Here is a 28,000-nt window from a genome sequence, read left to right as displayed (position 1 = left end):
ATTGAAATGAATGGTGTAGTTTTTGGTGGGATATGAACTGCAGGGGAAGGGAAACAGTGGCATGTACAACAACACAGTGGAATGGAAAATAATGCTTTCTTACATCTTTACTTTGTGGGGATTTGTATGGAGAAAAAGGTGGCTGCCCCCACCCCCGTACCAACCCTCCTCCCATACATTGTCCCTTGTAGCTTTACTGTATGGAAAAAAAGATGGTTGCCCCCATGGGTAGATTCATAAGAGCATGCAAAGAAGCCCACTGTATCAAAGTGATGCTCCACCTAGTCCTTACCCTGTTTCCCACAAGGGCCAACCTGATGCCTCTTGAAAGCCCACAAGCAAGAAATCAAACTGATTGTCCCCTCTCCTTGCTGTCCTCCAGCAACTAGTATTCGGTGACATAGTGCCTCTGGGGCTGGAGGTTTCATTTAGCCATCATAACTAGAAGCCATAAACAGACAGATCGTCCATGGATTTATCTAATGGCCTTTTAAAGCCATCAAAGCCAGTGGTCATCACCATAAATTCCATGATTCCATAAATTCCCTGCTGAATGGACATGGGTTCATCCTCCCTTTGAAAGGCCATTTAACACATTAAATTGCAGCAAAGGCATGATTTTCACCAAGTGCCAAATATTCAGTCAGCTTTGGCCAACCTTGAGACTCTCTGATGTATGTCCTTGCATGACATTCCTCTTTGCATTGGCCACATTGGCATGTTACATGTGTTTGTCAAGGGTAAGCTGGCCACGGAGATATAGGCATGTAATAAAACCCATGTGTGAGTATCCTATACTTTTTAGAAAAGGAGCTTGTGAAGGTGGGATGCAACCTATCCTCCCTCCTCAGCTTTTCCTTGCTGTGCTTGGCTGCTTCAAGCACTTTTCTCCCTAGCCTAGTTCACTTCTGATATAAGAGCCAGGCGGGGAGCAGGGGCACCATTACCAGCAGACTACTCAGCATACATCTAGAACCAATAGAGCCCAGGGGGCTGCTAAACAACTGTTGGAAGAGGTGGGCCCAAGGCAACAAGCCCTGGTGCACTATAAAGCCTATACCTGAAGCTGCAGCTGTCATTGGGTTATTTAGTTTTAATTCTTCACTTTTAATTCTAAAACTTTCCCAGAGTGCCCACTTGCTGCTCTAGTGCTTTCCTTGGCATCTGAGTAGCTGAGTTCATTGGCTCTTTCATTTCAGTCCTCTTCTGCACACTCCTTTTTGTGTAAATCAATGCCCTCCACCCGCATCTGTTTACCTGACTGTACCTCAATGGTGCCTTATTCTCACACTAGCGTACATGGACCCTGAGACTACAGGTAGACGTGAATTTTGTTTCAGTTCATATTGTAATGTGAGACAACCCTACTCACACTTCCTGAAAAGATACACTCAATGAAACACAGCTGTCCTTCAAAAGTCACACTTCAAAGAATTTTGGGGTGCATTTCTCCAGCTAAACCAGGGGGACATATTAGAGGGAAATGTGCATAAATATGCATATATTAGTGAAAATAGCATACAAAGAAACATTCTACCAAGAAAAAAAAATGCATGCTGACAAATGTTTAAAGAACAAACTCAAACCAAAGTGGATATAATCTAAAGTGGGTGGTGACCTGATTGACTTTTTTTCAGTTGTGGCACCCAGTCTTTAAAGTTCCCTCCCCAGAGAGGTTCACCTGGCACCAACTTTGGTATATTACACTTCATTCTCACAGGGATTTTAGGTACACTGGTATTTATTTTCCTACTGCCATGGGTTTTAATTTTTTGTGTCCTTTTTAAAGCATTATCTGCTTTTGTTAATGGTATGCTAAATGCTATGATTGTTGTTTTAAATAGCTGCTTTTCATTATTTAGTCACTCTTGAAAATCCCTTTAGAGCTGGAGAGCAGGGTATAAATGGCCTCAACCCAGAATACCTGAAGGAGAGTCTCCACCCCCATTTTTCAGCCTGGACACTGAGGTCTAGCTCCAACGGCCTTCTGGTGGTTCCCTCACTGCAAGAAGTGAAGTTGCAGCGAGGGCCTTCTCGGTAGTGGCGCCCACCCTGTGGAACAGTCTCCTGTCAGATGTCAAGGAAATAAACAACTATCTGACTTTTAGAAGACATATAAAGGCAGCCCTGTTTGGTGAAGTTTTTAATGTTTTATTGTGTTTTTAATATTCTGTTGGGAGCCACCCAGAGTGGCTGGAGAAACCCAGTCAGATGGGTGGGGTAAAAATAGATGCCAATGAGAAAGGCCATACAGATGACAACCCAGCCACATCTAATTTTGTACTTACAGTCACAGATGACAATTTTAGGATTGCTTTAAGGGTGACTATAAGTAAAAGAACATATGAAATTATGCTTACATTTTGGAGATATAGCAGGACTCTAACATACGCTTCAAAATATGACAATACTGATTCTATTTCCCTGCAAGATTTGGCCTTAGAGAAATGTGGTTTGTTCACAGTACACTCAACACAAAAGTACAGATGTTTGCACCATGCTGAGAGGCCTTGTAAGGTGACGGTTGTTCGAACTGGTATTTCCCTAATGTCTAGAAGGGTTCCATGGTTCATTTTTCTTTTGTTCTCCAAAGGTCATGATTCTTCCAATAGAAAATAAGCCTTCTCATAAAATTCTAGCCCACAGCTTCCAAACCAAGGATGCATTAGCCACAAGTTCCCCCAATTCTTGTTTCCCTCTTGGCTGCTCTTTCTATTTCTAATGACACTACTAACTCACTTGTTAAAGTAAAAATAATCATTAAATAAATGCATGCCGTTTGGAAAGAGTGGGAGATCTGTCTGCAACTATTAAACCATATGCCAAGCTGTCTTTTTTTCACCTGTATTTTAGCATTTGATGGCAAAACTCATTTGTATCTCAAGGCTTGATTATATGTTGAAGCTTAATCCATGGAGATGCAAACTGTCAAAAGCAGTGTTCTGAACCCATTCTTAATTTACAAACAAGGATCTAGAAAATGTTGGGAGAAAAAGGACACGTGAGGGGCTTTGGGGGGTGTTTTCCAAGAGAGAAGGGGATGGTTGGGCCTCTCTTATGCATATCTGCAGTGCAATTTGAAAGATACACCTAGGTTGCTAAGGTGGTACTGGCTGGTACCCATTGAGACTTGTGGGGTGGATCCAGGGTGCCAAAACCATAGGGGAAGCTAGAGCCAATGACAGTATGAGCCAACCAATTATAGTTTTGTCCTCATCCCCTTACTTGCTGAGTTCTACCAAGGGCAACATTGAGACTAAGAAGGAAGGAGAAGCTGAAAGGCAGTTCCATTTTCTGGGAATGGTTGTAAATAGGAAAGCAGGCAGGTGGTGGCTGGCTAAGAGCACACAGAGGTTGGTGGCACAATGTCCCATATGCCTTAATGAACCAGCCTCCACTGTGCTTAGGGTTTGAGAAGTATAACAGACTTGAATACTGTCTAAGAGTGAACAAGGAGGTAGTTCAGATGCCAGAGCACGCCGGAAATATATTTGTAGTGCCCCATACCTGTCCCTTTCTATAGCAACATGGCTTGCTTAGACCAGTGTTTCCCAACCGGTGTTCCGCGGCACACTACTGTGCCGTGAGACATTGGCTGGTGTGCCGTGGGAGGGAGGCGGGCGAGTCGGGCGGTGAGAGGCGGCGGCGGCGAGGATCCGCGTCGAGCCGGGGGCGGCTCCGCGGTGGTGGTGCCGAGCGGCGGGGCAGCGCGTGCAAAAGGGAGGAGCGTGAGACAGCGGAGGAGGAGGAGGCCGGCATGTCCGGGCAGCAGCAGCAACAACAGCAGCAGCAACTCCCGGCGACGGCTCCTCATGCCCCGCCGCCGCCCCCTCCTCCGCCCGCTATCGCCGCCACCACCACAACAGCCGCCGCCGCCTCAGTTGCCGCCATCCCTCAGTCCCTCGCTCTGCTGCCTCCTCCCACCCCCAAAGCTTGGAGGTTCCCCGGCAAGGGGGAGGGGAAAAACTTTCACTTTCGTGCGTCCCTCCCGGCGTGACGCTGCGCGCTGACGTCACGGGGCGGGGCTTTAATGGTGGTGTGCCGCGAGATTTTTTTCAGTAAACAGGTGTGCCGTTGCCCAAAAAAGTTTGGGAAACACTGGCTTAGACCTTTGTTGCTGTCCTTGTGCAACTTAGAGCATTTGGAGAAGGAATCTCTATAGTAGGTGGAAAAATTGGAAGAACTACATTCTTCCACGCAACATGGCCAGAAGGCAGTTGGAGGGTTTTCCAGGTAGCAATGCTTCAGGCATTTATTTATTTTTACAGCCTTGCCTCATCAAAAGCATTTTGGAGGCAGCTTGCAAATAATAATAAACTCCAACAACATGAAAACAGAAAGAGCAAAATAAAAAGCAAAACAGATCCCAGCAACCACAGAGTAAAATATGAACTGTGCCACAGTACATAAACAAAGCCCAACTTAGTGGGTAGGTGTGTGTGTGCGGGGGCAGCTTTCAAAACTAGCAGCCAATAAAACAACATCCTAAGATAAAATGCCTGAAGAATTCAGTTCATTTTTTTCCTGGCAACTAAGTCTCTTAACAGTGGGCTTCAGAGCCGCGGTTCTAAAAGGGGCATTCTGAAGATGAGACACTATCACAAAAAAGCATAGCAGGAGAAGGGGAAAGTAAACAAAGATAGAATGCTGTGGAACTTAAATTGCTTGCAGCTTCATCTGTAGAAAGTTGAAACCCAACAACATCTGGAGGGCCACAGGTTCTCCATCATTGGACTAGATGAACCCAACCAAGGTTATGTTTAAGGATGGGGCTGGTGGGGAACTCATACATGACCCATGTTGCACTGAAGCAGGAGAGGAGGGGAGGGTGTTTTAAATCTCTCCTAACCACATTTACTCAAGAATTCCATAGGACAGCAAGTATGATGTCTGAAATTTTAACAGGGCACCATCCCCCCAGCCCTCCAGTGAGGGTCATTCTAGCAAAATGGTTCCCCCAGTGCCTAGCAATGCTCTGATCCCCAGTCACTTGACTTTAGCAGGTGGGTGAAGCCAGAGAAAGGTTTCCTCAGATTATCTCAGGGCATGGAGTCTCACATGGGAGTCATCACCAATCCTTGTGGTGCCCTGGTCCCAGGCTATATGCAATGAATAGGGAACCTGAGACCATCCAGATGTTGCTAGACTCCCACTTCCATCATCCCAGAACCCTGGTGATGGGAGCTGAGGTTCAACATCTGAAGCGCTTCATGTTTCCCACCCCCATTGTATGGAGAAAGAGGAATTCACTACAGTTCTGCAGTCATTCACAAGAGCCTTCCCCATGTACTCGAAGCACTGGGACTGGTTACAGTTCCTTTGATACACCCTAGAGTGTTTCATAGTATGTGCAAGGAGGAGAGATTCATCCTGGCAAAGGCACGATAGAATTCCCCTTTGCAAGGTTGTGAACTGGATTTATCTACAGCAGATGCTACAAAGAGAATGCTAATAAAATCTATGGCCTTGTTCAAGGCACGTAGCTGTGTACAGTCTTATTTTGGCAGTCTGCCGGCATGGAAAAACTGCTAGTGTTTCCCAGAGGGTTACAGAAAGAGAGGAGGGGTGGGGACTCATCTTCATTACAGAAAACAAATTCCAGTTTCAGGGAATGGCATAAAGATGGCACATATTAATGGGGGCAACATATAGGCACTCATGGCTGAATGTGCTTACTGATGACTAGCCATACACTTTCCTTAGTCCATAGCGAGGATGGATTTGCAAAACAATGTGGAAAATTTCTGTACTTCTAGAAGTAATAGCACATTTTCTGCACACACCCTCTTACATCTAAGGTGCATTCTCTATTATTATTTTCAAGTTTCTCATCTATTTACATATGCACCTGTGTAATAATAATAATGATAATAATTTTTAATTATACCCCGCCCTCCCCAGCCAAGGCCAGGCTCAGGGCAGCTAACAAGCAATAATAAAAACAAGTTGAATGAATGCAACTTAAAAACAAGATTAAAATACAACAATTAAAATACTGAAACATTAAAATATTAAAATGCAGCCTCATCACAGGAGGAGAAAGGAAAAAGAAAAAAGAAAGAGGGGAAGGGAATCAAATTGGCTCCAAGCCAAAGGCCAGGCGGAACAACTCTGTCTTACAGGCCCTGCGAAAAGAAATCAGATCCTGCAGGGCCCTGGTCTCATGAGGCAGAGCGTTCCACCAGGCCGGTGTTGAAAAGGCCCTGGCTCTGGTTGAAGCTAATCTAACTTCCTTAGGGCCTGGGATCACTAGGGTGTTGCTATTTATGGACCTTGAGGCTCTCTGTGGGGCATACCGGGAGAGGCGGTCCCGTAGGTACGAGGGTCCTAGGCCATGAAGGGCTTTAAAGGTCAAAAGCAGAACCTTAAATCTGACCCTGTACTCCACCGGGAGCCAGTGCAGCATAGCATCAGTCAGCGTCAAATAATATCAGCCAGATGTCAGACAAGAAAATGACAAGTTTGACTGTTTTTCTGGATTTGACTGGACATTCTATAACTAGCAAGGGAGGGATTTCAGTGTGTTCCAATCAATCCAGAAATGGGTTCTTTCTGATAAAGCTTAGTTTTTGTGTTAATAGAACTTCCTTCCAGAATCAGGTGCCTCCGGGAAGTCCACAAGCAGGACACAAGGTCAATAGTCGTATCACACTGTTGTTTTCCAGGAGCATAGCGCCTCTGATAAGTCATAAAATCATAGAGCTGTACAGTGGGAAATCATAGAGCTGTACAGTGTCCAAGGGTCATCTAGTCCAACCTCCTGTAATCACAGCTAAAGACTCCCTGACAGATGGCCATTCATCCTCTATTTAAAAATATCTACCACCTTCCAAGGGAGTCCATTCCTTTGTCACACTTTGTCTTTGCTATTTTCTAAAGCTATTTGTAGCTCTTTGAAATCATGCCCCTTGTTTTCACTCACTTAAAAAAAAAATCCTATTATTTATTTATGCCAGCTTCCCTCAGTCCCACCCCTCACAAAATAATTCTTATAATGTCTTACTTGAAAGAACTCAGAAAGAGCATATCTAACCCTGGCCATCATCTGTACAATTTTCTCATAAGAACAAAATCTCTGTTCCCAGAGAAAATCCATATGTCTTATGGTTTTGTGGTCGATCCAAAACTTAAAGGGCCCCAGAATCTTTTTTCAGGTCAAAATCTTTTTCAAGCAAAACTGCTTTTAAGAAGGATTTCTCTGGAGAAACAAACTGTCCTACTCTATCCTAGGTTTTTAATAGCATAATATCACAGCATTATTGTTGCGTGTTGGTTTTTGTGTCCTTTTCATTTAGTTTTAATCCATAAGGTGTGTGGTTTGCTCAAACCATTTTCAACCTTATTTACTTTTATTTTTAAATCCATTGCTTATTTTGGATCACTTATGCTACATAAAAATATAGTTTAATATTGGAGGTGGGCATTCAACCCTTTTCTACAGCATCTGCCTGCTTTTGTTCACAACTCTTGGCATCTTCCACTGCCAGACAAATTTAGAAATATCCTACTGTGATTTTTCAAGCTCAGCCAGAAGGCAATGTTTTCACACACACACACACACACACACACCCTTATCATCTTAATGGTAGCTATTAAGCCCATCGGCTATAAGGAGTCCAGTTACTATACACACAGCCACAAACAGCCACACACATACACACACGCACACACCAGAATGAAAGTTGGAATTAAAGGGCCACTGTATGAATGCAATAAGAATCTGCAAGCAGGCAGAGCAATTTTGAATTGAATTGAATTGCAGGCAGTCGTAGATGGCAGAGACCAGGTTGAAGGAAGCGGAGATCTACTCATAAAACAAGATGCCCCATTCTTCTCCTTGTGCCTGCAGCTCCCCTGTGCCCTTCAACTAAATCTGCTCTGGAGGGTTCCCAACTTTCTGGATCAGATTTTGAGGGTGCAAATGAGGCTGTGGGTTGGGAAGAGAGGTAGGGAATTGCCCATTGTATGAGTGGAAATCTTTCCTTGGCAGGCAGACGCAGTTGGATGTCACAGAAACATAGAATCATAGAATCATAGAGTTGGAATAGACCACAAGGGCCATTGAGTCCAACCCCCTGCCAAGCAGGAAACACATAGGATGCTGCCTTTGGTACATCTAGCTCAGTACTGTCTACTCTGGCTAGAAGCATCTCTCTAGAATTCCTGATGGGGTCTGAACCCAGAGATGTGATGTTGAGATCTGAACGTGGGACCTTCTGCATACAAAGCAACTATTCTGCTACTGCTGACCTTCCTCATGCCATTTTGGGAGACAGGGTTTCTTATTGGTGCAAGAATATATATTTTTATAATGCAATAGATCTATGGTGCTAAATTTTTAAGTTCAGTAAATATTGGGATTTAATCAGAACTTGTATGTTATAACTGGGATATGTTGTAAGACAGTCTCAGTGTGTATTAGAAGGGGGTTTGGGGTGTTTAATTAGTATTTATGTGTAAAGATTATGCATAAGACCTCAATAATGTAATCAAGATCCATGTGTATTGGAATCTGTGTGTAGACCTACTTCTGAGCACCATCAATTAGCATGTAAAGAGTTAATTACCTAGGTAAATATCCTAAGTGTGTACCAGCCTTTAATCCTATTCAGTCAACTGGTGTTGATGAAGTCAGACAAACACCTTTGTTTGTCTGACACCTGGCTTAACCATTGGCTAACCAAATACTAACCAAAGTATCAAGAGAACTGGGTATTAGAATACAAATGAATAAAGAGGGCTTGGTTTTTAGGAACAGCAGAATTAGGCAAGATGGCACCAGGAAGCAGAGAAGGAACCATGACTGCATGTTCCCTGGAGACTAAGATAGGCTGCAGAGCAAAAATGATGCTGATGATGCTGCCGGAAGCATAAGCTGACACGCTTTGGGGTTTTGTTACTGTGTGCCCCTCCACTGAAGGCTAAAGATATACACTGTGTGTGTAAAATAATCCATATATCATAGACCCTGGTGAAGGGCCAAGACCCTTGGAAACTCATGCACCACTTGGCAGAGATTGGGGTGGCTTGTAACAAAAATTATTGTTGGATTCTAATTTGTGTGCATTCGGCAAATGTTTGAATAATTTAAAAATAAGACACTGGATCCTTTAAGAATGGGTGCAGGGTTTCACCATATTTATATTTCAAGATTCATTCAATAAATATGCAGTTAGAAGATACCTTTAAAAGAGAGGCAAAAATCATAAAACTGGATTTCTGGATTTATGCAGAGTGAAAGACTGAAAAGGAAAAGATGCTGAAGTATTATGAATGCATACATTTTTAATGATGGATCAAGTATGTGTAAATAAGATTCATACCTTGAAGAGGCTGGAGGACAGTGAGTTTTGAATGAAATTAAAGCATTATTGATCTGTTACATGGTTTGTCTTGCCGTTTGGAAAAATTTCTCCACTGACACCTACCCCTGATTTCTTGCATCTGCTGCTGGAGTATGTAAATCCCACAAACCTTTACTACCCACCTGAGTTATTTGTTATTTGTTTTGTCTTTGGCTTATTTTTTATTATTTTACTTTTGTTCACACACATCCAGTTGAATTAACTGTTCTTCTTGACATGCATTATTAAGTAATCTCAAAAAATGTGTTTATTTATTTACCTAGTGAATATGTCAAACATGCAGGAAGCTGTACGAAGGGAAGGGAGTGGAATTAGCCTCTTGGATTAGCAAACCATATCATGTTCACTCCTTGTTATTTAAATGGCAGAGATAAACAAGCCTTGGGAGAATTGGAGAGAGACCTTAAAAGCACAGGTTGAGACGAGGTGTCACTTAGACTGAATTATGTTAGAAGGAAAGATTGGCCCATAAAATATCTTTAAGGATGAAAAGAACCTTTCTTTTTTGTAAATAGATTTTCTTAAAGGATAACAAGTAGAATAGATTGTCAACTCATACATTTAGGCAGTCAGCCAGGTATAAAACAATTCTCTCAAGTAAGACAAAGGATAATCACAATGCAGCATCAATGCAAGACATTCTTCTTGAGTTTATCGCTTATTATATGGAACTTACACTTCAGAGAACCCATGCAAGTAAGAAGATGGTCCTTTTTAGCCATTCAAATAAGATACAATGGCCGCATCCACACCATGGATTTAACACACTAGTCTACCACTTTAGCAGACTTGGATAATCATGTAAACTGTGGTTTGTGAAGGGTGGTGACCTCACAGAGCTATAGTTCCCAGCACTCTTAACAAACTACAGTTCTCAGGGTTCCCCATGGCCATTAAAGTGGTATACATGGGAGGGGGGGCATGATGATAGGTTCCACCTACACACATTCATGGCTGTCTTTAAGGAAAGAGCTGGTGCTGTGATGTTTTTGTTTCAATTATATCTGTGTTCTAATAGATGATATTTAAACATGTGTGTGTGTTTAATTGCTTTTTAGCACATCTTTTCTGTGTTTTTAGCTGTTTATATTTAACCTGTAAACTGCCGGGAAACAGTGGGATATAAATAAATATAATAATAGTTCATTTGAAGGACGTAGAATTCATGAACAAGTCTACGCATGTAGAAACTTTCCACGTGACTAGGATGCTTTATATGTTTTCTAGTCACTCAGAGTTTCCTATGCTTATACAGCAGGCCAAGGCTGGCCACTGTGTTATCCTCCAGTTGTTTTTGACTAGGAAAAAGGAAGAATCGTAGCTCAGTGGTAGAGCATTTGTCTTGTATACAGAAGGTCTCAGGTTCAGTCCCCAACTGGGACTGAAGGCTGGGAATAAATACCTGCCTAGAACCTTGGGCAACCTCTGCCAGTCAATGTAGAATCTACTGTGCTATGACCTGACTTCCTAAAGCAGCTTCCTATGTTCCTAAGTTGTACTCCAACAACATCCCAAGACCACCACATTGGCTACTGCTGCTCTGATTTCAGACTTTACAAATGGATGTGAACCCCTCAATCATATCTTAGGTTGTATATATGTGCAAATAAACCATATAAGGACACAGTCTCTGCTGTGCCTCATTTCTACAAAGAATAACAGAATCAGCATAACTCCTCAAATTTCACAACAGCTCAGAGATAGGGGTGGCATGCAACAGTATTGACTGACAGTCTTCAATTGGAATAGAAGGATGTACTGTATTGGACATTATACAACAATTTTGTATTATGATGATGATATAGCTCTCCCTATATCAAACCAAAACTCATCTTTACATGGAATGTCTAGAGCAGGCTTCCTCAACCTCGGCCCTCCAGATGTTTTGAGACTACAATTTCCATTATCCCTGACCGCTGGTCCTGCTAGCTAGGGATCATGGAATTGTTGGCCAAAAACATCTGGAGGGCCGAGGTTGAGGAAGCCTGGCCTAGAGAAATCACAGCATTCTCTGATTTCACAGTAAAATCTGAATTAATAGGATTTAATATGACAATTAATGAGGAAAAATCAGTTGCAAGTATAGCATATCTCAATAAGATGCCTGGGGATTAGCTAAGTGAAATGGAACATGATTTCTTTGTTTGTTTGTTTGTTTGCAATTTTTGTTCATTTGTTTTACTTCGGGTTAGATAAGAACAACAGAAAAGCTCTACTGGGTCAGATCAAAGGCCCATGTAGTCATGCATTCTGTTCTTACACTGGCTAACCAGATGCCTATGGGAAGCCCACAAGCAGAATCCAAATATAACAGCTCTCTGATCTAGATGCTTTTCAGTGCAGGTGTTTTCTGACAACCTTCTAAATTCCTCTCATTTTGTGAATGGCTGTTGAACCAATGGTAAACTATAAGTATGATATTTCACATTCTTTGTTCATCAGTATTCTACAATTTGCAGTAGAGCAAACTCTCAATAGGACTCATTAAGTGGGTTGATAAAGCTGAAATATTTTTCTCCAGACTTGTGAAAATGCATTAGTTTATCCCCAAGTCCAATTACAAATCAGCTGGACCCCATCATGTCTTGATGATGCCATTAAGAGCATGACAAGGACCAGTTGTTTCCTCCAGCTGCCCTTATGAGTCTCGCAGCTCCTTTCCTTACAACTGCCCTACTGTCTGCCCCTCAATCCCTTCCCTCCACTCATCTTCCTCTTGCTGCTGCTCTATTCGGGGCTGTGAAAAGGAGAAAGGAAGAGAGGGGTATACTTTATCTGCTTCTCCCTCCACCCTATTTGATGTCTCGCTCACAGCTGTAGCGGTATGCCAGGTCCTTCTATGCAACACCAGACTGCTCAAGCAGATGCTGGGAAGTTGGGATACATGTTTTGAAAGCAGGTGTATGGAGACATGAAGTGAGGACATGAATTCTCAGGCCATAGTGCTTGCCTCATATTTCAACTGAGTGTTAGCAGTCACTGAGAATCCTATCCCTAAACCAGGAATTTGAGAAGCTGGTGTCATCACTACTTAGAATTGCCAGCATTCCTGACATGCATAACTCATATTCCCAAACAAAAATGGTGGAATTTGGTGCCATGACTACCTATAATGCTTTGCCAGCACTATTTCTTGATCCACATAATCCATGTGTTGGCTTGGCAAAACATGTGAAAAACAGGCAGAAAAGCAAGGGCTGCAATGCTTTCTTCAAACAAAAAAAAGAAAGAAAAGAAGAAGCCAAGAACTCAGCATCTACCAAGAGAAGGATTCCTGGCAATATGTCTCCTGCAGACTGTTAAGTTCTGTATTGTATCTGAGATGGGGATGGGTAAAATCATCCATGCATAAAATGCTCATTTATTCACAGGGGAAATAAGTGAAATGTGTATCTTTATTTATTTAAAATATTTATAACCTGCTCTTCATCAACATAGATATCAGGATGGAATACTGAACAGGAAATCAAAACAACCAAATCATAAAACAGACAACAATGCGTACTTAAATACACCATCAATTGCCCCAAAAGCATCTAAAAACAAAAGAGCAGGCTAAACTCTAATCAAAGTACAAAACTTAAAAAGTGTGGGTAAATAAATAACTTTTAAGCTAGTGCCAGCATGATATCAACTTCAGTGCCAGTCACACCTGTAAAGCAGTAATGGGAAAATCTTTTGGCTGCAGAGGCCACATCCTTATCTGATCATAGCCTCATGGGTATGATTATGGGAAACCCGCCAGTTAGCTGATGTCACAATGACACCAGCTGATTGGGTGCTTTGACGTCCTGAAGCTGGGACTTTAAAGCACTATGCAGGGCTTGAAAGGAGCCATGCATGCTGCTTTAAAGTGCCCGTGTCTTTGCCTGTTTTTCCTGGCCCAAGCAATATCAGCAGCACACTTTGAGGCTTGTGATTGTGTATTGTCATCCATGTCTCTTCCTGCCTCACGCCTGATATGCATATAATAGCGGCAGGTGGCTGGGGTAGGGGGGGGGGAAATGGCTTCTGGGTTATATTGGAAACCCTAATGGACCAACGTAGGCCAGAGGTTTCTCACCCCTGCTGCATTTCACATATCAGGGCATCACTGCACAGGAGGCCATAAAACATCTAGCTCTGGATACCTACACCACCAAAACAAATCTCAGTCAGCAAGAAATGGAATAGCATTGGAAATCTCAAAATGCAATATTTTTAAGGAATACCCATGCAGCATCAAGTAAGGGCTGCAAACTACATCTATCTACATTTACATATATAATATATACAATAATGCAAGCATAGGAAGCACAGTAGACAGTTGTCCTTGCCAAGTGGCACATGAAGGCTTTTTAATGAAACATTTATCATAAGCCAATAAAAGTAAAACAAACAAACCCAAGTACTAAGGGGCAATCACTTACTGTCTTCAGTTGCCACAATGGTTATGTTGTGCCATGTGCTGGTTTCTCTGTCCAGTGGAGTTGCGAGTGTTATCCTTCCATCCTGCGTATTAATGTTGAACTGCCTCTCAAGGTCAGTGTTTCGATCAATGGAAAACCTACAAAATGGACATCCTTGAAATTTACTTAAAAGACATTTGTTTGGCCTAAATGCATTGTAACAAAATCTAAGCAATCCATCGCAAAGAGCAGCTTTATAGCCCCAGTGGATTTGTGGAGCTCAATCGTGTTATAATTTATAAGACAAAAAATGATGGGCTGAGAATCAAGAAACAGAATTATAGCCCAAGGAGTAATTAGCTGCATCCTCTCAGGACGAAGGTTAGAAGCTGTCATCGAGATCAGTAGGTAGCATCTTTTAAAAGCTACTGCGAATCAAGAGTTAATTAGATGATCCATCACATTTATTGGACAACCTGTGCTGTATTTCATAGCAACTGCTGATAATTCTGTCAATACATTAAGCAGGCAGGGCTCCTGTTTTTACAAGATGCAACTAATGTTCTTATCCCAACAAACACCACTTCTGATTAATTAAGTGAATACGTCACCTGCTTATGTTTCAGCATAACTCTGTGGACAATAGCTGGTTAACAACCCTTTACTGGTAAAACGCTTCCAAAAAACCAGAAAGATTGGCTGCTTTATGGATTGACATCATTGGTTTCTAACAAAACAACTTTGATCTGACAGCTAAGCAGAGCTTGCAAATGAGAATGTGCAGGTACATTATGCAGCTTTAACACAGAAGCCAGCTTGACTAACAAGAAAGAGCTGCAGTAAATTGTTCCAACAGTGCATTAAACAAAATGGTGATTTAGAACTCCCTGCAAGATCTCCAGGAAAGCTTTTATGTTGGTCCATTTTCATATAGTTGTTTTATTAATGCATTACTTGTAAAAGAAACCAAACTGGAAAATTAAGCCTTACAATTTCTGGTGGGTCACGCACAATGAGAGAAAGAGAGTGAGATTGAAAGTACTGATATGGTACAGCAGTCACAGCTTTGAGGGGCTTCACTAAATCCTAGTGGAGAATTTATATAAGGGACTATAATGACTGTTGTTCCAAAGCATGGCATTGCACAACATCACACCACAACTATTTTGCATCTCTTCAGCTTTCTGCCTCAGCATGCAGGGATGAATTACTAGGAAGCATCAAACTGGGTTAGATATATTATGTCATATTGAGAAGTGAGATGGTGATGACGATGCTTGAGCAACTCAGATAAATCTGCTAAGAACACAGGAAGGTGCCTTATGCCAAACCAGACCATTGCTTCACCTAGTACACTATTGCCTTTTCTGACTAACAGAGGCTTTCCAGGGTTTCAGGCAGGGTTTCAGCCCTACCTGGAGACACCAGGGATTGAATCTGGGTCCTTCTGCATGAAAAACAGATACTCTGCCACGGAGGTCAACCTGATCTGAACATCGCAGAGAAACTGGCAAGTGAATTGGAAATAAACTTAATAAATAAAAAACAAACAAAAATACATTTTCACCCTTTCTGAATGTTCCATATTTTGAGAATACAGTGGTACCTCAGGTTACATACGCTTCAGGTTACAGATTCTGCTAACCCAGAAATAGTGCTTCAGGTTAAGAACTTTGCTTCAGGATGAGAACAGAAATCGTGCTCCAGCAGCACAGCAGCAGCAGGAGGCCCCATTAGCTAAAGTGGTGCTTCAGGTTAAGAACAGTTTCAGGTTAAGTACGGGCCTCCGGAACGAATTAAGTACTTACCCCGAGGTACCACTGTACATCTTTTGAGAAAAAATATACATTGACTGGGAGTTGCATACACAGTATGCAAACTCATCTGCCACCCCCCCCCCCACATTAAGTCCCTAGCCCTTTACCTGCCCAGAAAGCAATGTCCCCACTGTGGAAGGACGTGTGGATCCAGAATTGGTCTCCACAGTCACTTATGGACTCATTGTTAAAACCGTGTTTATAGAAGACAATCTTACTTGGCTATGAGTGATCGCCAAAGAAGAAGAACCCTGTGCAACTACTAAGTTTATTTTTTACCTTCCCAAACCCCTTTATAAAGCCATTTCTCTTCTATTCTGCAGCCCTGCTTTGCACCCATTTTCACATTCACCCCCATGTTCATGCATCCTCCTCCTCCTGCTTTTGTACAACCATTGTTACAAACAAACCACCCACATGGAAACCTCCTGCATCTTCCTCCTCCCACACCTTGCAGCTACTAAACACCTTTTTCACATTTTGCTCAATTATGAAGCCACCATCCCCTCCTTTTCTTCAGACTGTCAGTTAGCTTGCTCAGTTAGAGAACATTAAGTCCATTTGATGAATGTCATACATATATGGGTGTTTGCTTGTTAATAAACCCTGTCTTCTAAATTACTACACTAACTCTAGAACTTTGTATTGAAGACAATACAGTGGATGCTCAGGTTGCGAACGTGATCCATGCAGGAGGCACGTTCACAACCCGCAGTGTTTGCAACATGCAGTGCCGTGTCCGTGCACGCGTGGGTTGTGATTTGGTGCTTCTGTGCATGCACAAAGCGCAATTTAGCACTTCTGCGTATGCACAAGTGCTGAAACCCCGAAGTAATCTGTTCTGGTACTTCCGGGTTCGGCGCGGTGCTCAACCGAAGAACACGCAACCTGAAGCGTCTGTAATCCAAGGTATGACTGTACATGGTACCAGAAGTGAAATACATGATTGTGAGAAGGTACTATGGGCTATTTAAGGGCTCTGCATCCTTTATATCTCACAAATGAGGCAGCTGAAGAATGGAAGAGGGAGAAGTTTAAAGCAGTCTTAATTTTTTCAGTGCTCCTCCCTTCTCACTGTACTCAAACAATGTCAGAGGTTTGAATAGGCAGGGACACTGAGGGGTTACTGTGTTGCTGTTAAAACCAGTTTTAACAAGGAGAATTAGCAGCAATGGATACAGAATACAGTGGTGCCTCGCAAGACGAAATTAATCCATTCTGCGAGTCTCTTCGTCTTGCAGTTTTTTCGTCTTGCGAAGCACGATTATTAGCAGCTCAGTGGCTATTAGCGGCTTAGCGGCTATTAGCGGCTTAGCGGCTATTAACGGCTTAGCGGCTTTAAGAAAAAGGAAACAAACTCGCAAGAACTCGCAAGACATTTCGTCTTGCGAAGCAAGCCCATAGGGAAATTCGTCTTGCGGAACGACTCAAAAAACGGAAAACTCTTTCGTCTTGCGGGGCACCACTGTGGAAGCTAACACCAAAGAGCAAGCACAGAATTTCTTTCCCAACTCCCTTCTCACTGTGCTCAAACCTTGTTTTAAACTGCCACTCTCCCCGTCCAGCCCCCTGCTCACTCTACTGAAACCTCTGTCATTGTTTAAAATCAGCACTTTCCCCTCTCAGTTTCTTTCCATCTCTGCTTTATTCAAACCTCTCCTGTTGTGTAAAACCCTATTTCCCTCTGTATCTCTATTTGCTTTTAAAGTCTTATAAAGCATGTTTCCCTTCAGCACAGCAGCTTGTAGCAAAATTGCTGCTTGGCTGAACTTGAATCGAATCGAGAACTGAATTAGTTTGTTTTGTAAATGGATGGGTGTGAACTGCAATTAGTTCTTTTTTGGGCATGTTCTTTTTAAATGAACTTTCCAAGCTCACCATCTCTTAGCCTAACCTCACAGGACATCCCCAAGTATATTGCAGTGAATGCTTTGGGAAAAGGGGGACATACAAATGGAGGTGGTGGAAAGAAATGTAAAGTGGTAGGAATGAAAATATGGTTGCTAAAGAATCATTTAAAAAAATGAAGTGTACAAAATACACATTAACTAAGACAAATTTATCAGAGAAATAGAATCAGGCTTGTTCACTAGCCAGATTTTCAACTCATCTGTTATACACCAATCCACTGCTGGGATATTGAAGCATGCATATATATGTTAAATTGCACACTGGATATGCAATAATTCCACTTTTTGAAAAAGAAGAAGAAAAAGAAGTTGCGAATCTTGATTCATATGTGCAAGCAAAAGTCATACTATGTATTGATTTTATTTAGCCAAATAAATAAATGCCTCCCTTGATGTAATTCTATTTACAATCTCTGTAGCTATAGGGAGAGAAAAAACAGGGGATTTGTGCATGTTTCCGTATTGACTTTCAACAAGCTATTTACAAAATCAAAATGCATTAAAGAGTATAACAATTTCTCAACACAACTGAAACAGGTTTACAAGTTTCCAAGGAAGCAAAGCCCCCTCCTGACTTTAAGTTAATATATATCATGCACAATGTTTGTAGCTACCTTGTCTTTATAATGATATTATAGCTCTTTTTAATGAGGGCACACTGTCACACAAGTAAGCAATACATAAAAGTACATTTCTGTAAGGAAAACTGGGGGGAGCGGAAAGAGAGTATCTAGGTAAATAATAACCTTCAAAACTGCCTTAGTAACGCCACAGTTTATTGGGACTTTGCTGTTAGCTTTCGGGGCTGAGTGTGGGAGAAAATTGGTGGTGTGATCATACATTTCTTTACCTTAAGATGCCAATGCAGATTCAAATGCAGTGTTCCTTCCCTATGGCTGTAGTTGCTTCCATGAAAGACTTTCTGTTTTGCACCAATGAAAATGAACACTTTACAACAGCATTTGGCTTTGCAAAACCCACACAGCCACCTTTTTTGCTTTCCCCTGCTGAGATGTGATTCATAATATTGATGCCATAAATCACTGTATCTCAGCAATGCCAAGCAGAGAGGGCATGTTACTAGGTGACTGAGATAAACAGCTGCATGTCAGGAAGGCATATCTGGGTGGGTGGGTGGTTGTACACACACACACACACACACACACACACACACAATTTTAGGGCATGCTATGAATTAAGAAAATGATTTGCTTTTGCTAGAGATGAAATATCCTTGAGGGTTGTGTGTGCGTGTGTGTATGTGTGCGTGCGTGCAGAAACACATGTTTTTTCTTTGCATTCAGTGGGAAGAAAGGTGTTAAAGGAGAAAGGATTTCACTCAAGACCTGATAGATTCTGGATTCATAGGTAGAACAAAAGATGCAGAGGAAGTACAGAGGGAGAGACTCATTCAAATTTAATACCTCTGGAATGAGCTCTTTGGTCAGAAAATAACACTTTATGATGTTTGAGAAATTTGATGTTTGCACATTCCAATATATTTCAGTGCCAAAATAATTTCCTGTGCCGCCCTCTCCTCCCCAAAACCCCACCATTCTCCATCAATTAATGAGCAAAGAAATTGCATTCATATATTATCAAGAAGAGAAAAAGAAGAAGATGAAATGCTAGAGATGGATATCCTTGGTCTCATTCCCTTCTGGACAACCTTCCGGGGCCACTTGTCCCTAGTGAGATTGTCCAGCGGCAAGAGTGGGCAGAACAATGAGTATCAATTTTACTGATGTACAGTAGGCTAGTTTTGCACACGCTCACATACCCTTCACTATCCTCCAGCCATGCAAGCAAAAGGGATTATCAGAGTTCAAGGACACATTTCAGTCAGGCAACACCATTCAAGGAGGAGGTGAATCAGGGCCAGGGGAGGGATGGATCAGGGGAGAGGGGGTGTTGTTGGGCGTGGCATGGGGACTGTCCCAAGAGTCAGACAAAGAGGATTAGATGACCATATTTGGACACTGGACCTGAGGTTTCTCATCCCTGCCTTACCCTAACCTTCCCTGAATCTCCTTTTGGTATGATACCTACAGTCTGTTTGATGGCCCCCTGGCAACTTTCCTTATGCTTTCCTGAGCCTAGTTCTTCAGCTCTTTTACCCAGTTATAGCATCCTCATTCTGCCTCACTTCTTAACATCTGTTAGAAAATAACCCAGTTATTGTAAAATAACAACATTGAACTAGGATTGTATAGCAATTAAATTAGCCAAAAGGGATCCCCAAAACGGACTTTGGAATACTTGCTAATGAGCAGCATGATTCTGCACATGTCCTAGAACAAAGTATATTTCTTTGGTTTTGCTCTGAATGTAGTTCTATTGCACGAGAATCAGAGAAAGCAGTGAATCGTCCTCCCATCAGGGAGTTAACACTAAATATCCTCTCCATAGTAGCTGCTGTACAGGGAATTTCACCATAAGAGACAACTTGCATAATGAGTCGCTGGATAATGTAAGTGCAAAGGACTGATTAAGTCTCTGAAACCCTCCCAATATGTAATGCAAGCAGACTCCCTGATTTAGTTATTAATCAATTTTACAAAAGTAACAAATAAGATACCTTCCACTAGTAACTGAATTAACTTAATTAACTGAATTCTCATTGGTCAGAAATACCTCATAGTCCCCTGCCATGATAAAGCAGGAAACTTGCATTTATTTTTATTTATCATTGCATTTCTATCTTGCCTTTCCTCTAATGAGCTTAAAGTGGTCACATGGATCTCCCCTTCTCCATGTGATTAGGTTAGGCTGAGAGTTAATGATTGGCCCAAGTTCACCAAATGAGCTTCTAGGTTGAGTAAGGATTTGAACCCTAGTTCCCCAGGTATAAATCTGGTCATTTCACCACACTTGATTCAGCGAGCATTTTTCTTGATCAATACATTTGTTTTTAAAAAGTCACTTTAGGGAAAACCTGGACAGTTGCCTGGTGATAAGCCCCATTCTGCCCAGTGGAACTTATTTCTAAATAAACATTCAAAGTGCTGTGTTACACAATAGTAACCTAGGAATGCATGGTGTGACCTGAAAAAAGTCTTATGCAGATTAGTTATTTGCTTCCTATAGAACAGGGGTCAGCAAACCTTTTCAGCAGGGGGCCGGTCCATTGTCCCTCAGACCTTGTGGGGGGCGAGACTATATTTTGAAGGGGGGGGGGGAATGAACGAATTTCTATGCCCCACAAATAACCCAGAGATGCATTTTAAATAAAAGGACACATTCTACTCATGTAAAAACACATTGATTCCTGGACCATCTGTGGGCCGGATTTAGAAGGCGATTGGGCCGAATCCAGCCCCCAGGCCTTAGTTTGCCTACCCATGCTTTAGAATTTGTTGCCTATTTCACCTATCCAGAAACCTCTAAATTTGTTTCCAGTTTTACTTTGGGTGAATTCTGAGGCAACCTAAAGCAGTCAGTGCTTTTTTCTGGGGGTATTCAAGGATTAACAGTACCAGCACATTCAAATGTTAAAAGTGTGGCACTTACTGTAACAACTTGAGTAGTGAGTTGAGTAGTGGCATTGTTTTTTCCCTTGGGGGGGGGGGAGCACTGAGAGCAGTCATTCCCAATACTGGGTCCCCATATGTTGTTGTACAACAATTCCCAACTTCCTTCTTCCCTGACAATTGACAGTGTTGGTTGGGGCTGATGGAACTTGTAGGGCAATAACATCTGGGGACCCAAGTTTGGGGAAGCCTATCCCTTTCCACTTGATTTATCTATTTAACTTAAGAGGCCAGTCAGTGCTTTTTTCTGTTGGTGTTCCTCTTATTAAAAAGGCGTGTGGGTTTAGGAAAGTCAGAATAGCTGAATCAGTGTGCATATCACCTGTAATCCACATGGGCACTTGACTTCAAAAATTATAAGACAGGTCAAGGATTTAAATTTTGAGTATCTAAGATTTTCTTTTAAAAAACAAAACAAAAAACTACATGTCAAATAGTACCATAGAATAGCTTACCTACTGACAAATTCTGCAGAACTTAAGAAGTTTGCATCAGTCAGAGACATATATTGATCCAATGAGAACTATTTTCTATCACTAGTCAAGATTTTCTGCCCCTTCATTTGACATAATCACTTTCTTATTATCTGATCACCAACAGCATTGCATAATCCTGTTGCACAGATGGCAGCTTCAAAGAATTTTGGTGAAGGAACTGTACTCATGAGGCAGAGAGAAGCTTAGCATTTTCCAACTGCAATTAAAAATTAGGAAATGCCTAAGGCTGATGGATTTTCTCTCATATTTCTAATCACTTGGATGTTTATTTTTCAAATAAAAAACACCCCAGGCACCTTAAAGACTAACACACTCATGGGCCAGATCCTACTTCATCAGGTGCATGAAATGTGCAGCTAACTAGGTTGATATATATGCACGGCAGTAGGGGGAGGGAGCGCAAGAGAGAGAGGAGGAGAGTCATAAATTGAGCTGATGAGATCAAGCAATGCAAGACATAATGCAAGATGCATCATATTCCTATGGAGAGCACAAATGAATATATGAACCAATTAAATGAGTACAAAATCCCACCAGAAGAGGTATGACTCACTACTCCCAGCTAGAGGCCCCTGGTGGTGAATTGGTATAGTGAGAATCATATGTACAAATACCTAGGGCAGTGTTTCCCAACCACTGTTCCGCGGCACACTAGTGTGCCGCGAGATGTTGCCTGGTGTGCCGCGGGAAAAATTAAAAAATTCGAAAGATAGCTTCATATCCAGAGAGGCGGCCTTCAGGCGAGTTTTAATTTTAATTTTCCTTCTCCCACTTAATGCCCCACGCTCGCCCGAGCAGCTTGCAGTCCTCGGTAACCACGGCGACCCGAGGGAGGGGAGGGAACAGGGAAGTCGAGGGCGGCGGCGAGCCGCGATGACGTCAGTGGGCCGCGCCGCCTCGCCCTGGCACGGTGTGAGAGCCCCGGCTAGTGGCGCGAGCTTCGGAATAAGTGGGATCCGCGTGCACGAGACCGAGATCGCGGGTAAGGAGCTCAGCCCTGGGCAGGAGGAAGCGGGGCCGCGCGTGCGGGCCACATCCCCACAGAGAGCGAGCCTCCCCCGGCCCACCACTCCGGGCAGGTCCACTCGCATGAGGGGGCGGCGATGGCGACGGCCGGCAGCTTGCCTGCAATGCCATCGCTCGAGCAGGCGAGGAGCCCGGAGGCTACCAGATGCGAGTCCTCTTTCCCACCCTGCTCGGGAGTCCAGAGCACTTGGTCGCATTCAGGATCTAGAGTGGGGAAGCGGGGCTTGTGTCTGGGCTGGACACATTGGGCTGCCTGTGCCGCTCGACCTGCGGGGAGAAATCAGGGTGGGAGTCACGACCGTGAGGCAGGGCTGCCAAGTGTGGCAGAAGAGGACACGGCCGTCGCACCTGTCCTTAGGTAGGAGCTTCTTCCATGTCAACCTGCTGCCCTAAAGTCTTGGCTTTTTGGCGGTTGGCACAGAAGGAAGGCAAGGGGGAGGGGAAAAAATTGAAACTTACACTTTCGTGCGTCCCTCCCGGCGTGACGCTGCGCGCTGACGTCACGGGGCTGTAATGGTGGTGTGCCTCGAGATTTTTTTCATGAAACAAGTGTGCCTTTGCCCAAAAAAGGTTGGGAAACACTGACCTAGGGATGTATCCACTGGTGACTTTGCTTTACTAGAAAGGGTTTCCACTAACAGAAATATTGGCACTTGGTTTTCATCAATCTCCCATCTACCTAACCTGGCTCCTCTATCCCTCTGGCTGGTTGTGGTGATTGAAGGGAGCCAGACAGACAGCAAGGCTGCTCTCCCAAATGTGGAAACAGCACTGATTCCATTGTGCTTTCTTTCCTTTCCTTCTTTGTCTGATGTTATGACTCTCAGGTTAGCTTACAACAAAAAATTAAAAAAAAAAAAATAGAAGCCATCATGTCAAAGCCATATTAAAACTGCTGTTCAGTTTAACAAAAGAAGGCAGAAGCAGCCAAGTTCAGAAATCAAGGGAGAGAGGAATGAAAACTGCTACTAATACTAATACTAATACTAATACACATTTCAAGGTATTTTAAAAAGGCTTATCCTGGAGCAGTAAAGTCATAAGACTAGTTGTCATGCAGGCCCTCCTTGGGGAGGTTGTTCCATAGATGACACACCATTAGGAATTCCCTTTCTCTGGTCACTATATTCCTAACCTGCTGGGTGGCATCACAGCCAGAGAAAGGGCTCCAAAATTGACCTCCAAGTATGACAGAGATGGGGAACATTTTGAGCCCAAGGACCACCTTCCAAGGGCTACATGCCATTAGGGGGTGGGGCCCAAGGCAAAAGAGGGAATTACCAGGGGTAAAAATGGATTGTGCAACAGATGTGTCTCTTATCTTTGTACACTAGGTTTCATTTCAGCTAAAGACAAGAGGCATTAAAGCAGCAGTACCTTATAGAGCTTGAAGACACATCAGGATCATGGGCAGTCACCTGGCCAATCACAGAGTTAATAGCAGCATTCTCATGTACTTCTAGTAGGTAACTTGGTGATGAAAAAATTGGAGGTTCATCAGCATCCTCTATGACAATTTTCACTGTTGCAGTATCCTTGAAGGGTCCCACACTGATGAAACGTGGATCAATATGCACATTACTTGCTTCTACCTTCAGAGTATAGGATCTTTTCGTCTCAAAGTCCAGCGGCTGTTAAGAATGACAAAGACAAATGCCTTTTACTAATGACCACAGCAGCAAGAACTAGCAAAAGAATGGAAGTGTTATGCATTTAAAACCTAATCACTGAGTTATAATGCAATCTCTTTCCGCTTCCTTTGAACTGGGCTATAAATGTCCTGGGCATGTATTGATGTCTCTGTATCCCCCCCCCCCATTTGTGGTTCCTTTTCTGCTTTATAAAATATAAAACTAAGCACACACAAATAAACACATACATACACTATCTTGCCATGAGTGCAGTCACTATTCTGCTTAGCCAAAAATAATAATGTTACTGCCAATGGCCTGGATTGCATATTAATCACACACCTAATCAGTATTCTGCTTGTTGGAGATAAGGAGCAAAGAAAAAAGTATGCAAGCTTATATATTTTGATATTTGCAAAGGAGGGGGGAGCTATGCAGAATTGGAGGGTGTGGAAAGACAGTGCTGAGAACAATTTAGGTATAATCGTAAGAGAAAATAGCAATATTGCCATACAGATTAATCCAAGGATAGCCAGTGTGGTCTCCTCTAGATATCACACTACATCTCCCATCATTCTGGCTAATAGTTCTGCTGACTGGGTTGGATGGGAGTTGCAGTCCAAGAACACTGGTGGAGGGGACGATGTTGGCTAACCCTGGGTTAAGCTGAATTTATGAGAAAATTTGCACCTGGTAACCATCAAGAAAGTTTTTCAGTAGCTAGCTGCCATGTGCCTTTATTCTCTACTATGGAGACGCACATGAAGTATGTGAGCATTTGCAAGCCTAGAATTCAACCAGCTTTCCCTTAAATTTTGGCTGGTTTGTTCATGTAAAACCTATGTTCCCTACAATCTGTATTTGATTTTGCTTCTGGTTTAATTCCACACAAGCAATGTTTACAGAGGGCAAAAATGGGAAGCTCAGTGTCTCCTGCTGAGTTACAGTCATTCAGTTTAGATGCGCAGGGACACAGGACGTTTATATGAGTCAAATCATTGGACAATCTAGCATAGTAACGTCTACATTGACTGGCAATGGCTCTCCAATATTTCAGATGAGGTTTTTTCGCAGCTATACCAAGAGACGTTGGTGACTGATTCTGGGTCTTTCTACATGGCAAATATGTGCTCTACCACTGAACTATGGCCTTTACCAAAAGCATTCAAAAGGACACAAACACAACTTGATTTGAAATATTGATAGGCCACTTCTCATAGTAACATACTCTCTTGAGTATTCCATGACAAAATAAGTGAATACAATAGCATCAACCATTCCAAATACTAAAAAAAAACCCACACATCAAGAATAAAAGAAACATCCATCCCAGATATTTAAAATGAAGACCTAAAGTGTTGTGGTCAGATAAAGCTCACTTTCCAATTGAGAAAGCTCAATTGGAAATGAGATGTATTGTTCAATCTAACTAAGGATTAGAAACTTTTTCAGCTCAGGGACCTCATTCACTTCTAGGCAGGGGCACCAAGTAGGGGAGGGGACAACCTCCCCTATTTTAAATGAAGGGGCTGGGCCCCTCAAAGTTCTATGGCAGCCATGTGCAAAACCACAGGACATGCTCTGTGTCATGCACGCACACTACAGAGTGTCTGCACGCCCTGTGGCGTGTGTACTTGATGTCAGCACACCCCATGGCATGACTGTGGCATGCGTGCCTATCCTACAGTGTGCTGGCATCACTAGCACACACCATGGGTGGCGCTGATGTTGCACACACACACAGTGTGCTGATGTCACAAGGGCAAGGTGGCATGGCGGCACACATGCTTCTAGGCAACCTCTGGAGCCCACATGCCAGTAATGAGTGGGGCTAGAGGCAAAGGTGTGCTGTACAATGAATGTTACTTCTCACACATCCCTCTTTAACCTTGAGGTTTAAGCAAGAGTCAATATCAAAGTTCAGGGTCACATTTCATCCAAGCAAATTACACTCAAGGAGGGCACAGAGCAAGACTGTTGAGGGATATGGCCTGGGCAAAAAGGGTGTGTACCTGGGAATAGTCAAGGGCCAAATAGAGAAGATTTTGTGAGAGACCTTTCTATTTGTGAGACGGGACTTTGTATTTTTCTGTCTCTTTTCTATATTTTAATGTTTGTTTAGATTAGTTTGTTTTTTATTTCAATGCAGTATGAAAAGACTCAATAAAAATTAAAAAAGCAAAACTGGCAGGTAAGTCCTCCCGCCCAAAAAAATCCAAACTATATAAAATGAGGGTTTGTTTTTTTTAAAAAAAGAAGATCTTAAATCACCAACTTTATGATCACCCAGGAATCATATCTGTAAAAGTTCAAGAGCATCTACACGTGTGGGTTCAAAGTCTAACCTACTGATGCTTCACAATGATTAAAATTTCAAAGTTGCAAATTTGTCAGGCTTTGGAAAGATATGTAAATTTGCATTACAATGTCCCATAGAAAGGAACAAAGAGATGGAGAGAAAATGACACAGACGCTGAAATCTGCAATGCAAATACAAAGAGCACAAATAGAAATCACCGAACTCTTTCAGGAAGTCTCTGGAAGCTTAAATATATATTCTTACTTTCAAAAATTGTGTTGATTTTTTCCAGACACGAATCTCGCTCTAATGGAACTTTGCCATTTTTAGTAAACATGACAAGCACTCGCTTCTCTGTCGACTCAGAAATTACTAAGCTTTTGTACCTATGAATAGGTGGCTGTAAATCAGCATATTCACAATTTGCCAATCACGCATCCTGTATCATTTTAGCCATTTCAAATTCAGCTGGCAAAATGATACTAGCCCAGAGCATTTGTCAACCTAGTTCTCTGAACAACAAATTCAAAATCCGTTCTGCGCTCTCTCTCTCTCTCTCTCTCTCTCTCTCTCTCTCTCTGTGTGTGTGTGTTTGCTATTTTTATTTTGAAATTAAAATCAAATGACAAATATGTAAATGGTATGGCATGAGGTAGCTGGTGACTATGGCACTGTGGCACTTCAGACCTCTCTATGTGGCTATGAGGACTCTCTAAGACCACACCCATTTCCCCATGCCACATCCCTTACTGGTTCCACTCTGACCCTTTCATGAGTGCTTTTGCCTGGTTAAAATAGGAGCTTGCACCGTGATTACCTCTGGGGAGGATATAGATATACAGTATGTCTGCATATGTGTGTGTGTGCGCGCGCGTGTGTGTGTGTACATACAGAAACTTCTGACTTAGGCAAAGGTAGAATGTAGGCAATTGTAAGGTAAAGATAAGGTAAAAGACTGCTGGATGGTTAAATCCAGTCAAAGGTGACTATGGGGTGTGGTGCTCATCGCGCTTCAGTCCGAGGCAGCCAGTGTTTGTCCACAGACAACTTCTGGTGTCATGTGGCCAGCATGACTAAACCGCTTCTGGCGCAACGGAACACCATGACGTAATCCAGAGTGCACAGAAACACTGTTTACTTTCCTGCCACAGCAGTGCCTACTTATTTACTCACACTGTTGTGCTTTTGAACTGCTAGGTTGGCAGAAGCTGGGACACAGAGCAACGGGAGCTCACCCCGTCATGTGGATTCGAACTGCCGACCTTCCAATCGGCAAGCTCAAGGGCTCAGTGGTTTAGGCAATTGTACAGCAGTAAGGGTCACATCTGTTTCTCTGCCCCCTTTAGCCTCTGACCTCACTCACTACTGGAATGCAGCCCTTGAATGGTTGTCCATGAAGAAATGCAGCTCTTAGATTGAAAATGGTCCCACACCCCCAGTATCAACCCAGATAGTGTTTATAAGAGAAGCATGTTTTGGCCCAAGGAAGCCTGAAGCATTTCTGAGGCCTTCAATGGAGCATGGTGGAGCAAAAAAT

General features: G+C 42.7%; 1 protein-coding gene across 5 annotated transcripts in view; it reads right to left on the bottom strand.

Moving 5' to 3' along the window:
* Positions 1-28,000, bottom strand: part of CDH8 (cadherin 8) — a 236,167-nt gene that overhangs the window by 48,782 nt on the left and 159,385 nt on the right. For all 5 annotated transcript variants that reach the window (XM_083514956.1, XM_083514958.1, XM_083514957.1 and 2 more), the window contains 2 exons: positions 23,911-24,164; positions 13,775-13,911 (listed from right to left, as the gene is read on the bottom strand). In XM_083514956.1, the coding sequence (XP_083371082.1) occupies positions 13,775-13,911; positions 23,911-24,164 (391 nt within the window). The remainder of the gene's footprint in view (positions 1-13,774; positions 13,912-23,910; positions 24,165-28,000) is intronic.

The sequence above is a fragment of the Podarcis liolepis genome (assembly GCF_965112155.1).
Source record: "Podarcis liolepis genome assembly, chromosome: 7".
NCBI classification, from domain to species: Eukaryota; Metazoa; Chordata; class Lepidosauria; order Squamata; family Lacertidae; genus Podarcis; species Podarcis liolepis.
This window is presented reverse-complemented; position numbering and strand designations above follow the sequence as displayed.